General features: G+C 36.0%; 3 protein-coding genes across 3 annotated transcripts; 1 reads left to right on the plus strand and 2 right to left on the minus strand.

Moving 5' to 3' along the window:
* Nucleotides 1-2364: 2364 nt before the first annotated feature.
* Nucleotides 2365-8439, minus strand: LOC120189124 (protein transport protein SEC31 homolog B-like). The gene is made up of 17 exons (XM_039192458.1): nt 7852-8439; nt 6911-6965; nt 6658-6780; nt 6253-6349; nt 6116-6152; nt 5905-6010; nt 5760-5817; nt 5242-5339; nt 5002-5121; nt 4829-4871; nt 4451-4557; nt 4218-4345; nt 3580-4120; nt 3335-3427; nt 3065-3250; nt 2771-2984; nt 2365-2528 (listed from the first exon to the last, which is right to left on the minus strand). Exons 1-17 carry the CDS (start codon nt 8166-8168, stop codon nt 2383-2385), a joined length of 2469 nt encoding a protein of 822 aa, XP_039048389.1. The 5' UTR covers nt 8169-8439; the 3' UTR covers nt 2365-2382.
* Nucleotides 8440-9710: 1271 nt separating this feature from the next.
* Nucleotides 9711-10890, plus strand: LOC120188796 (N-terminal acetyltransferase A complex catalytic subunit NAA10-like). The gene is made up of 2 exons (XM_039192191.1): nt 9711-10109; nt 10426-10890. Exons 1-2 carry the CDS (start codon nt 9810-9812, stop codon nt 10732-10734), a joined length of 609 nt encoding a protein of 202 aa, XP_039048122.1. The 5' UTR covers nt 9711-9809; the 3' UTR covers nt 10735-10890.
* Nucleotides 10891-11419: 529 nt separating this feature from the next.
* On the minus strand, nt 11420-13012 carry LOC120188676. The gene is made up of 3 exons (XM_039192091.1): nt 12877-13012; nt 12733-12785; nt 11420-11758 (listed from the first exon to the last, which is right to left on the minus strand). Exons 1-3 carry the CDS (start codon nt 12965-12967, stop codon nt 11636-11638), a joined length of 267 nt encoding a protein of 88 aa, XP_039048022.1. The 5' UTR covers nt 12968-13012; the 3' UTR covers nt 11420-11635.
* Between the last annotated feature and the right edge of the window lie 102 nt (nt 13013-13114).

A 13114-nucleotide genomic window follows, 5' to 3' on the forward strand; every position in this document is an offset into this window, starting at 1 on the left:
ATTGGACTCCAGACAACGCAAGTTCAACTTCACGACGAAGGGACCGCTGGTTGTCAACAAACAACTTCTCAATTTCAGAGCCAATTTCAACTTCACAACGAAGGATATTGGACTCCAGACAACGCAAGTTCAACTTCACGACGAAGGGACCGCTGGTTGTCAATAAACAATTTCCCAATTTCAGAGCCAATTTTAACTTCACAGCGAAGGATTTGGACTCAAGACAACACAAGTTCAACTTCACAACGAATGGACGGCTGGTTGTCAACAAACAATTTCCCAGTTCCAGAACCAATTTCAACTTCACGACAGAGTATATTGGACTCGGAACAGTACAACTTACTTGGATTTCAACTTCACAACGAAGGATATCCAATTCCAAGGCTCAACTTCACGACGAAGGGGCCATATACGATTCCATGTCACTCCAAGATGGACTCGACTTCGCGACGGGGTAGCCATCCACAACACAATTCTACAGGGAGTTATTCTTCCAGATTCAATTTTCAACTCCACCAAACGAAAAGTGTGTCTTTTAATCTTTGCCCTATCCCCGTTACACAACTATGGGCAAAGAGGGGCAGTTGTAGACACACTTTTCATGACCGAAATAAATATATATATTTATATATATTATATATATATATATATATTGTACAATTATTATTATTATTATTATTATTATTATTATTAAGCTAACACATTTGTTCATTTTCTGTATCAGGGTTATGAGTGGCCCAGTAGCACGCACGAACCGGTCAACTAGCTGCAACCCGCATGAACCGGTCCAAGCCCTCAACACCGAATCAACCCAGGGCTAGGGTTTCCAGAACTTAGCAAGCAAGCGTCGTTTCTCGCGAGGACTATTCCTCACTCGCACCTCCGATCTTCACGCCAAACCGTCCGGCGCAAAGGCCTCGCAAGGCAACCACCAACAAATATTAAAAGAACAATTTGTATGCCATTAGGACTCCTAAAAATAGGGTCTCTTTTCTACTATAAATACCCATGTAATCACATTCAAAAGGAAAAAAGCAATAAAAATACAAAAAAAATGAATTCTTCAGGAATCAAAAACAGAACCGATTTTTTTTCAAAGCGAAGAGGTATTTTCTAATTTGATTTCATTTTCAGTTTATTAGTTTAGTTATTTAAATGCAATTAAAGTAGTAGATTTTAGTTTTTTTTTTTGTTTACATTCGATGCTTTCAAAAATATATATATGAAAAGGGGTTAGAAACTTACCGGGGCCGCCGTTGGCTCGACAAGCGAGTAAGGAATCGACCACCCAAGCTTGGTGGCCAAGTTGTTTTTTTCCTGGAGTTAGAAAACTTTGTGCCGCATGGAGAGAATGGGGAAGAAGAGAAGAAGATGCGTGATGTTAGTTTAGTTTAGTTTAGGTTTTAGGTTATATATTAAGTTTAGGGTTAATTACTTACTAAGCCATTCTAATTTAGCCACTTATTTCTATTCTAGTCATCCGTTTTAAGGTCAAATATCCAAGTTTATATTATTTTGAGCCTTTATCTTTCCACATTTATATCTTGATCACCAGTTTACTCATGATACCATCTTTATTTATATTTTACTTTAGTCATGATATGGGTAATTAGTCCATTTTAATCACTGCCTTGTGTTGGGTTTAATTAGTATTTGCTCCTTTATGTTTCTGGTTATTTTATTTTAGTCCTCTATATTAGTTTTGGGTCATTTGCATTTCTAGTGCCTATAATGTTTATTATTTTGATGTTAGTTTTGTTTTTTTATATATTTGGGGTTCAACCCCCTAACTTCTTATTTTGCTGTTTTAATCTTTTAAATTTCTGGTTTTGATGTTTTAATCCATTAAGTTTCTTTTTTTTCTCTTGTAGCTCATTTCTAGAATTAATTTGATCCATAAATTTTAATTATTTTCAATTTAATTTTTAATTTGAATTTCCTTTCATTTCTTTTATTTACTCTTTTTTTTATTTCGATTTTAATAATAACTCTTTGTTTTTGTTTGTTTTATTTTTTAACTTTATTTATGATTTTTTAGGGATAATTTTAATTGATCAAAAGGTAAATAATTATGATCGAATTTTTAAATTTTAATTTAAATTACAATTTTCGCAATTAAGACAACTAACAAATTAATTGGTACCGAAAGGGCAGTTCAAGGGTGCTAATCCTTCCTTGACAGTAACCGACTCCCGAACCCGACACGTTTCTGGTACAACGCAGATCAGGTAAGATGGTGTCCGACCCACCTAAATTCGTTTTAAAATGGTCGGTGGCGACTCCAATCCACATTTTCAAGTCGAAACCCAATTCTGGGGCCCAACCGAAAGGCGGTTACGACACTAAGCAATGACAAAAATTAACAAAAGGGAAAAAAGTCATTCACAACATCACAACAATTATCGAGGACCATTCAGTATCGCTAATAAAATAAATCCCAAAGACAAAGCACCGGATATACGTAGGTTCAAAGACCGATCCACTTGCTAGATGAGAGTTATCAAAAGCCATAGATTTAGTTTCTTTCTCTGCAAAATAAATAAATAAATAAATAAAAAGAGTACATCCTCAACAAGTACATATTGTGAAGCAGAAAACATAGCTCAGACATAGGTAACCTAATTTCCTGTTAGTCCTCATAAATATTGTATGCGAGAAAAACAGCTGTAAAATAAACCCATATGTAATATGTCCTGAGAAACATTTTCTACCAAATTAAAAAATCCATATGTAACATTAGTGCCAGCACAATATGTCCTGAAGCACATACCAGGTTCTGTTGAAAGTGTAATACGATCTTTTAAGATCACAAGCTCAGGTGACTGCTCATCAGACTCCAAAAGCTTCAAGTACTCCATTGCTGTCGTTAGAAGCCCTTGACTAGCCAAAATTTCAGCATATTTCTCAACAAGCTTGCACAGAGATGAACTGTACCGCTTCTGGCCAGTTGCCAAAGCAAGGACGATGGTCTTTTCCATCAAATCCTAGAAAACAAATATCTATTGTCGAATTTCTGGCCAGACGACTTAGGCTTGAAATGTGTTTCTATGAATTGCCAACTTACCTGGAGAAGATCAACATAAGATTTCCCATCATGTTCAGTTGTCAGGCACCTTGACCAAACCTCCACTGTTTTATCAATATTTCCCGCACATATATAACAGAGAGTTGCTGCCAGAGTATTATCAGAAGCCATTAGTTTGGAAGCAAGCGTATCACAAAGTACATTCCATTCCTCTCTTTGTGCGAACTGCTCATCAAATATGATAAGTACATAAATAATTTGCTGCTAGGGCACTATAAATCTAAAATTACTTCCCAAATATGAACTTACTGTACAGAGAAGTGCAAGTGTTTCTTTCCATAGTTTCAAAGGCCTCCTATTGACAAGACTCATGAGATCATTGTTCACCATTGCAGAGACTACCTAAATATATAAAAGAAAATTTCCATCGCCAAACGAATCAGTAATCTTGTAACCAACGAGAAATGCAAACCATGAAAATAATTACAATCTCAAATTCTTTTTCCATGAAAACTAATCATGCAGGGCTAAACACATACAAGAGTTCAATTCACCTTCAGGTGTGATGAATGACTCATCTTAAGAAACTGATCACATGTGCTCTCCCACAAGGAAGTACCACCAACATGAGCAATAACTAATGCATCAGCCATCTTATTTGCTGCAATGCATTGTGCAACTGCTCCCTTGTAGTCACCCACCACCAAAGCACGTTGAACAGCGTCATCAAAAGATGGATCTGAACTTTCCTCCAGCCCATATGATTCTTGAGGTGCTAAATCTGTTCTAGAAACTGTGCTCTCAACATGAAAATTATTTTCAGAAGTTGCAACTGGTGTATCAGCTTTGGGACTTGGAAGATTGTTGAAGAAATCCTCCCCATTATCAGCAGCAAATAGGGTAGCTTCTTTCTCGTAGCCCACCTTTTCCTCAAGGGTAATATCATTTACACTCCGAGAGGGGTCATCTTGTACAGTATCTTTTTCTTCTGCAGGTGGGCTAAAACCTAGATGCATGAGCAACTTCGTCCTAGCTGTCCCATCATCTTCAAACATCACCTTTAAGAAGCCCCATGTTTCACGATCCTGCTGAGATCTGCACAGAATTCCCAATGAACCTTGGAAGAAGTAAAAGAAATTACTTGGCAAAAGACATGAAAAATATTTAGAATTTCTTGGTATGGTTGACATACTCAGACTCTTGAGATTTCTTTTCACATAGAACCCTTAGCAAAGACCTTTCCCCATTTTGGATCGCAGATTCAAATTCAGAAGAACGACTAACCAGACTTTCTTCAGCAGCTAAGTTGTGCACAAAAACCTGAACAAAGAATACAGGACCATAAGATTCCAAAAAGAAGGAAGAATATCAGTGGCATTCTAGTAGGGAAAATAATAATGAAACAAAGCTTGCTGATATATATACCTCAGATGATGAAGTACCCATCCGAGGGCGAAATGAGACAACTTTTCCTCCAAAGCCAAAAGATGCCCCAACAGGACGTTTGTACCATTTTGGAGCTCTTAAAGAAACTGCATAAAAATTCATTAAAATAATTAGAAAGAGAATATAAAATGGAAGTATATTAACCTCATAAGCAATACAGTAAAACTAATTAAGCAAAGGTGGCCCACATCTGCCTCAATTGGCAATCATCAATTTTGTTTCTGTTCTCCTAGACTTCCAAAAGCTAATAGCACTGTCAAATTATGACAAAAGTGGAAAAATAGATAGTTCCGTGGAACCAAATTGATGGATGCCAACTCAACTCTAGCAGTTGAATGATTCTGTTTGATGACTTACCTGCACCAAAATCAACCTCATCAACACCGTATCGGCTGCAACCCTGCAGAATAAAGATGAGAGGTTAAAACAAGAAGTGCTAACCTAAACACGTCCAACTGTTAAGAAGTTTATGTTTAAAAAAAACATAATATTATTATATTATAGGAAAGATAACTTGGACAAGGTCACACCTCAATGTTATACAAGCCAATTTTTCCATCAAAAGAAGATGCTGATATTACTCCAGGTATCTTTGGATACCAGTGCACATCAAAGTTCCAGTTGGTACTGGCAGGCAATTCACAAACAATCTATGCTCCAAAATAAAAAAAATATCACAATTCAGAATGTAATATTTTGATCAAAGGTTAAGAAACATACAGATCCAGAACAAGTGAGGAAACATATTAGTAATCAAGTCATTCCCCAACCTCGCCAGTAACCGTATCCCAACAAATAGTTCGATTATCTTTGGCACATGTGAGCAAATAAGAGCTCTCAGAGGGACACCATGCCATTGCAATTACACCTGCAACAACGCATGTAATCAAATATTATCATGAACTTAAAATAATACAACTCTAATTTAACTTACAACAATAAAAGACCTACAAAATAACGTATCAAACTTCTACCTGAATGGGGAGATGAATAACTGACAGAAAAATTAACAGAAAATGACCTATACCATGAAACGCTCAAAGTCCTAACTCTATCCGGTCTCACAGATACCATTTTGACTGAGAGGCACCAAATCAATCTCAAAGATCTATTTTCAATCTGATTTTAGCAAGCTAATTATTTACATCTTAGATTCTCATATTATATGGTATAGTATCAGGTTAAGCTGAAAGGGCATATAATTCTCTAATCAAGTACAGCCAATGTAAAGAAGGTAAAATGTCAACAAGTTCTAAAAATATTGCATCAACTTCTGAAGCATTGGTACCTTTTGTGTGCCCTACAAACTCCTTCACTGGTGACATTATATTCCGCATATCCCAAAGCTGCTAGCAAAAATACCAGAAATTAATAAATTCCAAACAAATAGTAATCCACATTCCACATTCGAAGCAACATCAAAAGATTATTACCCTTAAAGTGGGTGAATCATCTTTATCAGAAGCAACAACAAGTTGAGTGGCAACATCAGGATGCCACTGCAAAACAGAACACCGCCTTCTAACTGAATCTGCAAAACTGTAGATTAAAAAAAAGATTAGGTCAAAGATGAGGTGGGTCAGGATGGAAATAAAATGAAGAAACAAGAAGAAAATATCACTTGGTAGATAACATGAACTTTACCTTATCACTGGTTTTTGCTTCTTCAAGTCCCAAACAACTGGAAATTATAAATATAAAAAATTATAAATATACAAATTATCTCCCCAGCTTAACTTAAAGGGCAAAACAATAAGTCTAGAGTCCATTAACTTCCTCACCAGTTGTTCCATTATAAGAAGTCGAGGCCAGTATATGCGGAACCTTACAATTCCAAGAAAGAAACGAGATTTCACCTTGAGTGGCAGAACCACTACCCTGTATGATGACCATAAAAAAATTGTCAGATACTTCCATAGTCCATATATTGGCTTTTTCTTTCTAATTGGGGGGGGGGGGATTCTAGCCTAACCTATTGTATAGGTTGAACATGAACAGAAATAAGCATTTACACAGAATGAAAAGGCATTTAGTGGAACAGCAATGGTGTGAAATGTGTTAATCCTAATTCTATACACAGCTCAGAACCAACAGACAATGGCCATGCAGTACTTTGCCATGGTGAGCACCAAGCAGATAGATGAAAGAGCTTTACAATTCAAAAGTCACAAATGATTGCCCCAGACCTTAAGAGGAGGACAATGAGATGGTTGTGCAGGTGCTAACAAATCCCAGATGCAGATTTCACCATCATCGGCCCCAGATGCTAGCAAGTTTGGCGCAATGGCATTGAACTCAAGACCACGAACCTAAAGTATGAGGATGGGAAAAGAAGAAATATAACATGAAATCTTCGAATGCTAGATGAAAAATTTAATATATATCAAAATAGTAGAGGTTTTATTCTCAAAAAAAGAAGAAAGAAAGAAGGAAACTCACAGGCCCTTTGTGTCTTGAAAGATGTACAATAAGAGCTTGTTCACTTGACACAGTGCTGAGTAAATTGTTATGTTCAAACCAAATTATTATCTTCTAGTTTCAAAGTGGCAAAAAATAACCAATACATATTAAAGGAATTACAGAGAGTAAATACTAATAACTGACAAAAAAATGTGAAAGTAACCAATTCCAATCATGTAGAAAAACAAAGATTATAAATGACTAGATAAAAGGATTAAATCTTCTCTAAGAAAGGTCCCAGTTAAGAATCGTGTTAATCATAAATATTTCCAAAAATGATGATATTTTTGTTCTTCTGATTCTTAGTCTCAAATAAAATACAACATGATTGAAATTAACCACAAGAAGAGTTTTTGCTCATTAACCAAATTCTTTTAGGAATGATCCAATCATAAACTAACACAAAACAATCAGTGCTCATGAGCTGCTACGCAGATCATGCATGTAGCCTGTTAAAGGCAATGCCAAGATCAGGCACAATGAATTACCAGACAGTTTACAGGAGAATTCAGTTTGAATAAGTAATCTATAACTCACAAATCATGGGAACATTATTACATTACCAAATCATGAAAAAGCTAACTTTGAAGTAAACAAGCCAAAAAGTTTAAACCATAAAAAGCACCAAATAAACACTAGAAGTAAAAACTTAAAAAAAGTGTATAAAAATGCGTAAATGAACATTATATAAGAGCAGTACAATCCCAAATAGATAGAAAGCAGTCACAATTTTCCCATCCAAACCAACATCATACACTTAAAGCCTGCAACATAGCCAAATTAACTTAATCTATTTCCCCAAATTAACTTGATCTATTTCCCTATTCTTTCGCTACATGTCCAATTTAATCGAAAATTAAAGTGAACTAGATAAAATCAACCATTATATACATTATGTCGATAGATTGTATAAAATATACCGGATCAAGTTTAAAGGGTTCCAAAGATCGATATGGCCATCAACGAGGCCACCAGCAATTAGCCCGAGTGAGAAGTCATCAGAGCTCGATCCGTTCTTTCCCCAAGCGATGCGGTTAAATCGCTCTGAAGTGGGGCACTCGCCTACCACAGGAATCTCGCGATCGTCAATCTGGAAATCAAGCTTGAAAATCTCGAGATTCGCAGATGAGCTAAAGGACGGATCCACCGCCCCAGACATCGTCCCGGCCGCCATGTAAGGAGCGTCCGGCGCCAGTGCCACTTGCGCCGATCTGTTCACCGCTTTTATACACGCCATTTGATTAAAAGCAAACCTTACGGTATTGAATTATCTTATTTGATATAGTGATAAATAAACAAAGAACGATAACAGTTATCTGCTCATATGTGAATATATGAATTGGATTAAAATGGCAATGAATTGAAGGATTATGGTTTGATTTGATCTAATTTCGGGAATGCAGAACGAGGAGAGAGAGGCAAAAGCGGGCGAAACACTGGAGTGAGTTTCTTTTTTGGCGATCTTTGTTTTCTCTTTTGACTGATTGTGATTGATGGAGAAGGAGAGCGGTAAACCGGTAATTTGCCTCTGGCAGTGATTGCGGTTTCTAGCTCTAGCGGTTGTTCTCTTGTTTCATAAATGTTCCACGGAGCAATTGCGGGAGTTTTAAGAGACTGTTATTTTCCTGTCCGTCAGTAGAGAGGGTAAATCAGGAATGAAAGTTCAAACTTGGACAAAGGATTAAGGATGCAGTTGTGAGAATGTAAAAAACTCGTGGTGAATTGGTGATTATTCCATTGAGTAGAGCTGGATTGAACGATTTTTTTTTATATAATTGAATTTATCAATTTTATTTCATTAATTAAATTTAATTCAACTTTTTCAAAATGACTTGTAATTATTAGAAAGGGTTAAATATGTGTTTGGTACATGAAGTATATATAATTTCTCAATATCATATATATAATTTTTATTCTCAATTTTATATATGAAATTTCTTGTCGTTAACCAATTTAATAATTTCTGTGATAAAATCTGACGTGAGTCTTTTGAACTAATTAAAAATTAACATTTGACATATTTTAAAGTCAAAAATGGATAAATTGTATTAGATATCACTAAATTTTAAGCATTGTATCATTTATATCAATGAACTTTTAATTTTAATAATTATGATATTATATTTTGAGTTTCGCTTTAATTATGCCACTTGGTTGTTAAATCCAAACGATGACAATGCATGGATAAAATGACATTGTTTTTGGTAGGATTATTAATGCCTAAAACAATATCATTTTAGGAACTGAACTTTAGGGATGTATTGATTATACCACTGAACTTTTAAACAATTTTATTTTGATATTGCACTTTTCGGCCGTCAGCAACCTCCTGTCATCGGTCTTATTTCAAAGCAAGATTAATACCAATTCTAGGAGAAGAAAGAGGAGTAAAATACAAACGTTTTGGTATTGATTTTATCATGAAAGATGATCAATGACGAATGATGTTTAACTACTGTCAACGACCGAAAAAGTGTAATGTCAAAAATGAAATAGTTTAAAAGTTGTGTCTAAAACGACATCGTTTTGCATCAATAGTCGTAAATAAAATGATGTCATGTCTTCACACTAATTTAGTTTTTAACTGGCAGTGAAATAATTGAATCAAAAATTAAATTTCAATGCTATAATTAGAAAATTAAAAATTCATTGGCATCCGGTGTAATTTATGCTTTCTAAAATACAAAATTGATTGGGCCATATGACTTTATCCACAAGATCGTGCTATGAGACTTGAAAAATCCAAGCCCAAACCCTAAACGATTAGAACCGATTAAGCTACTCAATCCAATCCCAGCAGCAACTAAACAAAATCGGAAACCCTAGTCCCCGAATAACGCAATTGGGCGAGAAAGAAATCCAGCGGAAAGAAGCAACGATGGTTTGCATACGCAAGGCAACCATGGACGATCTTTTGGCGATGCAAGCTTGCAACCTGCTTTGCCTCCCCGAAAATTACCAGATGAAATACTATTTGTACCACATCCTCTCCTGGCCTCAGTTCCTCTACGTCGCCGAAGACTACAACGGCCGGATCGTCGGTTACGTCCTCGCCAAGATGGACGAGGAGAGCAACGAGTGTCACGGCCACATCACATCCCTCGCCGTCCTCCGCACCCACCGCAAGCTCGGCCTCGCCACTAAGCTCATGAACGCCGCCCAAGCTGCCATGGAACAGGTCTCTCTACTCTTTACCTTTTTCCTTCCATTATTTGATTCATATCGCTTGTAAATTAACGTCGTCTCTTTTTAGCATAGAGGGCTCGATCATTGTTATGCATTAGCAGAATTCTTGAGCTTTAATAAGTAATCAGAAAACATTTACATTGTTATTCAGGGTTAAAGCCAGAATTTTTATGATTTAAATGATGATAACTTCATCATTTAAGGGGGATAGAATGTAATTTTACTATGTATTAACTTATAATGTTAAGGATTTTATAGGGATTTGTGTACAATTTTCCCATTTTAGGCCTAATTTCAAAATAATGCAGGTTTTCGAAGCAGAGTATGTTTCTTTACACGTGAGGAAGAGTAACAGGGCAGCGTTTAATCTGTATACCCAGACATTGGGATATAAGATTCATGACGTGGAGGCCAAATACTATGCTGATGGGGAGGATGCATATGACATGCGGAAGCAGTTGAAGGCGAAGCCGAGTCATCAACACGGTCACCACCACCATCACCATGGTGGTGAATGTTGTTCGGGTGAGGGAAGAAACACTCAAGTTACTCAAACAAGAGGGGACTCAAAAACGGAGTCGAAAGCTAGCATGAAATTGGAGTCGAAAGCAGTATGATTACCGGAGGTAAACATGAGTATTCGCTGAAGAATTGTGTGGCATTGATCTTTGCTGTCTGGTTTTGTTATTGGTGGCTGAACTCTCTTTTCAGTGCATTTCAAAAATTATGTTGGCTTCCTACAATATGATTTTGCAAAGAGTTTTTCTCCTTAATTATGGTGTTTTTTGGACCTTTTATTTTTGGATTGGTAAAAGCACGCAACGTAAGAATTAAACCGATATGTTAATGTACGTATAAAACCAATAAGAGAATTCTAGATAGTGCATAATAGTCTATGCCCTTTTACTGTTGAAACCATTTCTAGTTTTGAAAATGCTTCTTTTGAATCTGTTCATGTTTCAAAAGATGAAATTGTTATCAATCATTTTAGGTTAAGCATAATCGAACAAATTAAAAAAACCATCTTTTTAGGTAAGAACAAAGGATAATTGAGCTCGATAGACAATTACTTGTAGAGAAGTTAAAAATATTTTTACAACCACCAAAATTTGATACCTCGCTAAAATGGCATATATTATCATATTTTAAAAAAAATGAAATACAAAAATGGATACCAATAATAATTATATAAGACTAAAGGTAATTATCTTCAAAAAAAGACTGAAGGTGATTAAATAATTAAATACTCCACATTTTACAATTAAGCCGATTTATAAACATGCATTTTAGTTAGAAAGACGGTTAAAGCAAATTTTTTTGGCTGCCAGCCATAAGCTCATCTCAATATTGAATACAATTTCAGTACGTAGAAAGTAATTCACCAAAACTGCTGCAGGAAAAAGATAAAAACTTTTTCGATGCAAATATTTCACAATAGCAATGACCTTTAACGTGAATGGATTGTTTTCTACTTGTAGAAAAAGATGCATCATCAATAAATCCATACCATGGCCTGTTCTATTCCTTGGCATCAGCAGAAGTTTGTGGGGGTAGCTTGACTATACTTAGTTGGCCTCCATCTTTGTTAGCAACTGTGGCTGCCTTTATCTCGTTGCAGTGATTTATAAACTTGGTCAGCTCCTGCTCCCATACATATTCAAATATTTTATGTTAAAATGCACAATGTTTACATGGAGCAATTGTTATTATTAATGCAAAAGCAAGTCCGTCTTCGATGGAAAATGGTTCCCACCCATCCGATCTTTACTTCTTTAATAATAAAATCGTCTACACACACAGGATAACAAACTCCACTTCTCTCAATTAAGTGTATGCCTAATCACAAATTCAGGCATCCTAGCCCTCACCAACACAGGCAATAGGCATGGAAAAAAAAAAGGCCGACCGACAACATAAGTTCCTTTACAACTAAAGGAGCAATATCAAACTCTACATTTCTCAATATTGAGTATACAAATATAGGCATTGTACTCTATAAGAAAACCATGCATATTGACTAATAGAAGAATTGTCTGTATTCTATATATAGACATGAATACAAAAACTAATGTACATACATATAAGTTTCCAGTGCCACACCTCGCCTCACCAGGCATCCCAACAAGTTGGCTCAAAACAAATTCTCTAAATCAACACCAAGACTCTCTTATGAATACAAAAACTCATGTATATAGATATAAGTTTCTAAAGCCACACCTAGCCTCACCTGGTGTCCCAACAAGTAGGCTTGAAACAAATTCTATAAATCAACACCAAGACTCTCAATGAATTCAGTTTCACTAAAAGTTAAATCTCTAGGGCAGACAGATGGAGGTCGCACCTGGATTAAAATAAGCATGCAATTTGCAAACAGAAAGGTCAAAGCAATTATACCCAAGGCTCACTAATAAACTAAACTAATGCCTGCTAACTAATTAGCCTGATGCGACCTCGAAGCTACCGACGAGAATAAACCAAGGACCCAATAATATCATATTCAGCTATTATACTTCCCATAAACAGCTCAGAAGAAGCAAATTATGTGGGGGGGGGGGAATCAAGACAACAAAATTTTCAAAGAAAATACTGTGAAGAGAGAGATTTAGAAACTTTACTCGATTAGCGTCCATTTCTTTCGATTGCTTGGATGGCTTAACGACCCTCCTACCTGCAAAGAATCAAATTTAAAATAAATAAACGCACATTCGGAACCAATACATTTACAAATAAAGCTTTTAAGAGAAGAAAGAAGAAACGACCCTTTCGAATGTGAGGAAGTTTTCCATGGCGGCTAGGAGGGATTGTTTTCTGCTTCTTTTTCCCTTTGAACAAATCTCCTTTCTGCGTCATCTTATTGGTCTTCTTTTCCCTGCAACTCGAATGTTAGGGTTGGTTTTTTTACAACCTTTCGTTCATTTTAAGCGGTACCGTAGGGTTTTGTTAACGGATCTGAGGACCCAGTTAAGTGTATATTAAACTACAGGCCTAACTTTTGAG

This window comes from Hibiscus syriacus, unplaced genomic scaffold, assembly GCF_006381635.1.
Source record: "Hibiscus syriacus cultivar Baekdansim isolate YM2019G1 unplaced genomic scaffold, ASM638163v2 tig00116951_pilon, whole genome shotgun sequence".
In the NCBI taxonomy this organism is placed as follows: Eukaryota; Viridiplantae; Streptophyta; class Magnoliopsida; order Malvales; family Malvaceae; genus Hibiscus; species Hibiscus syriacus.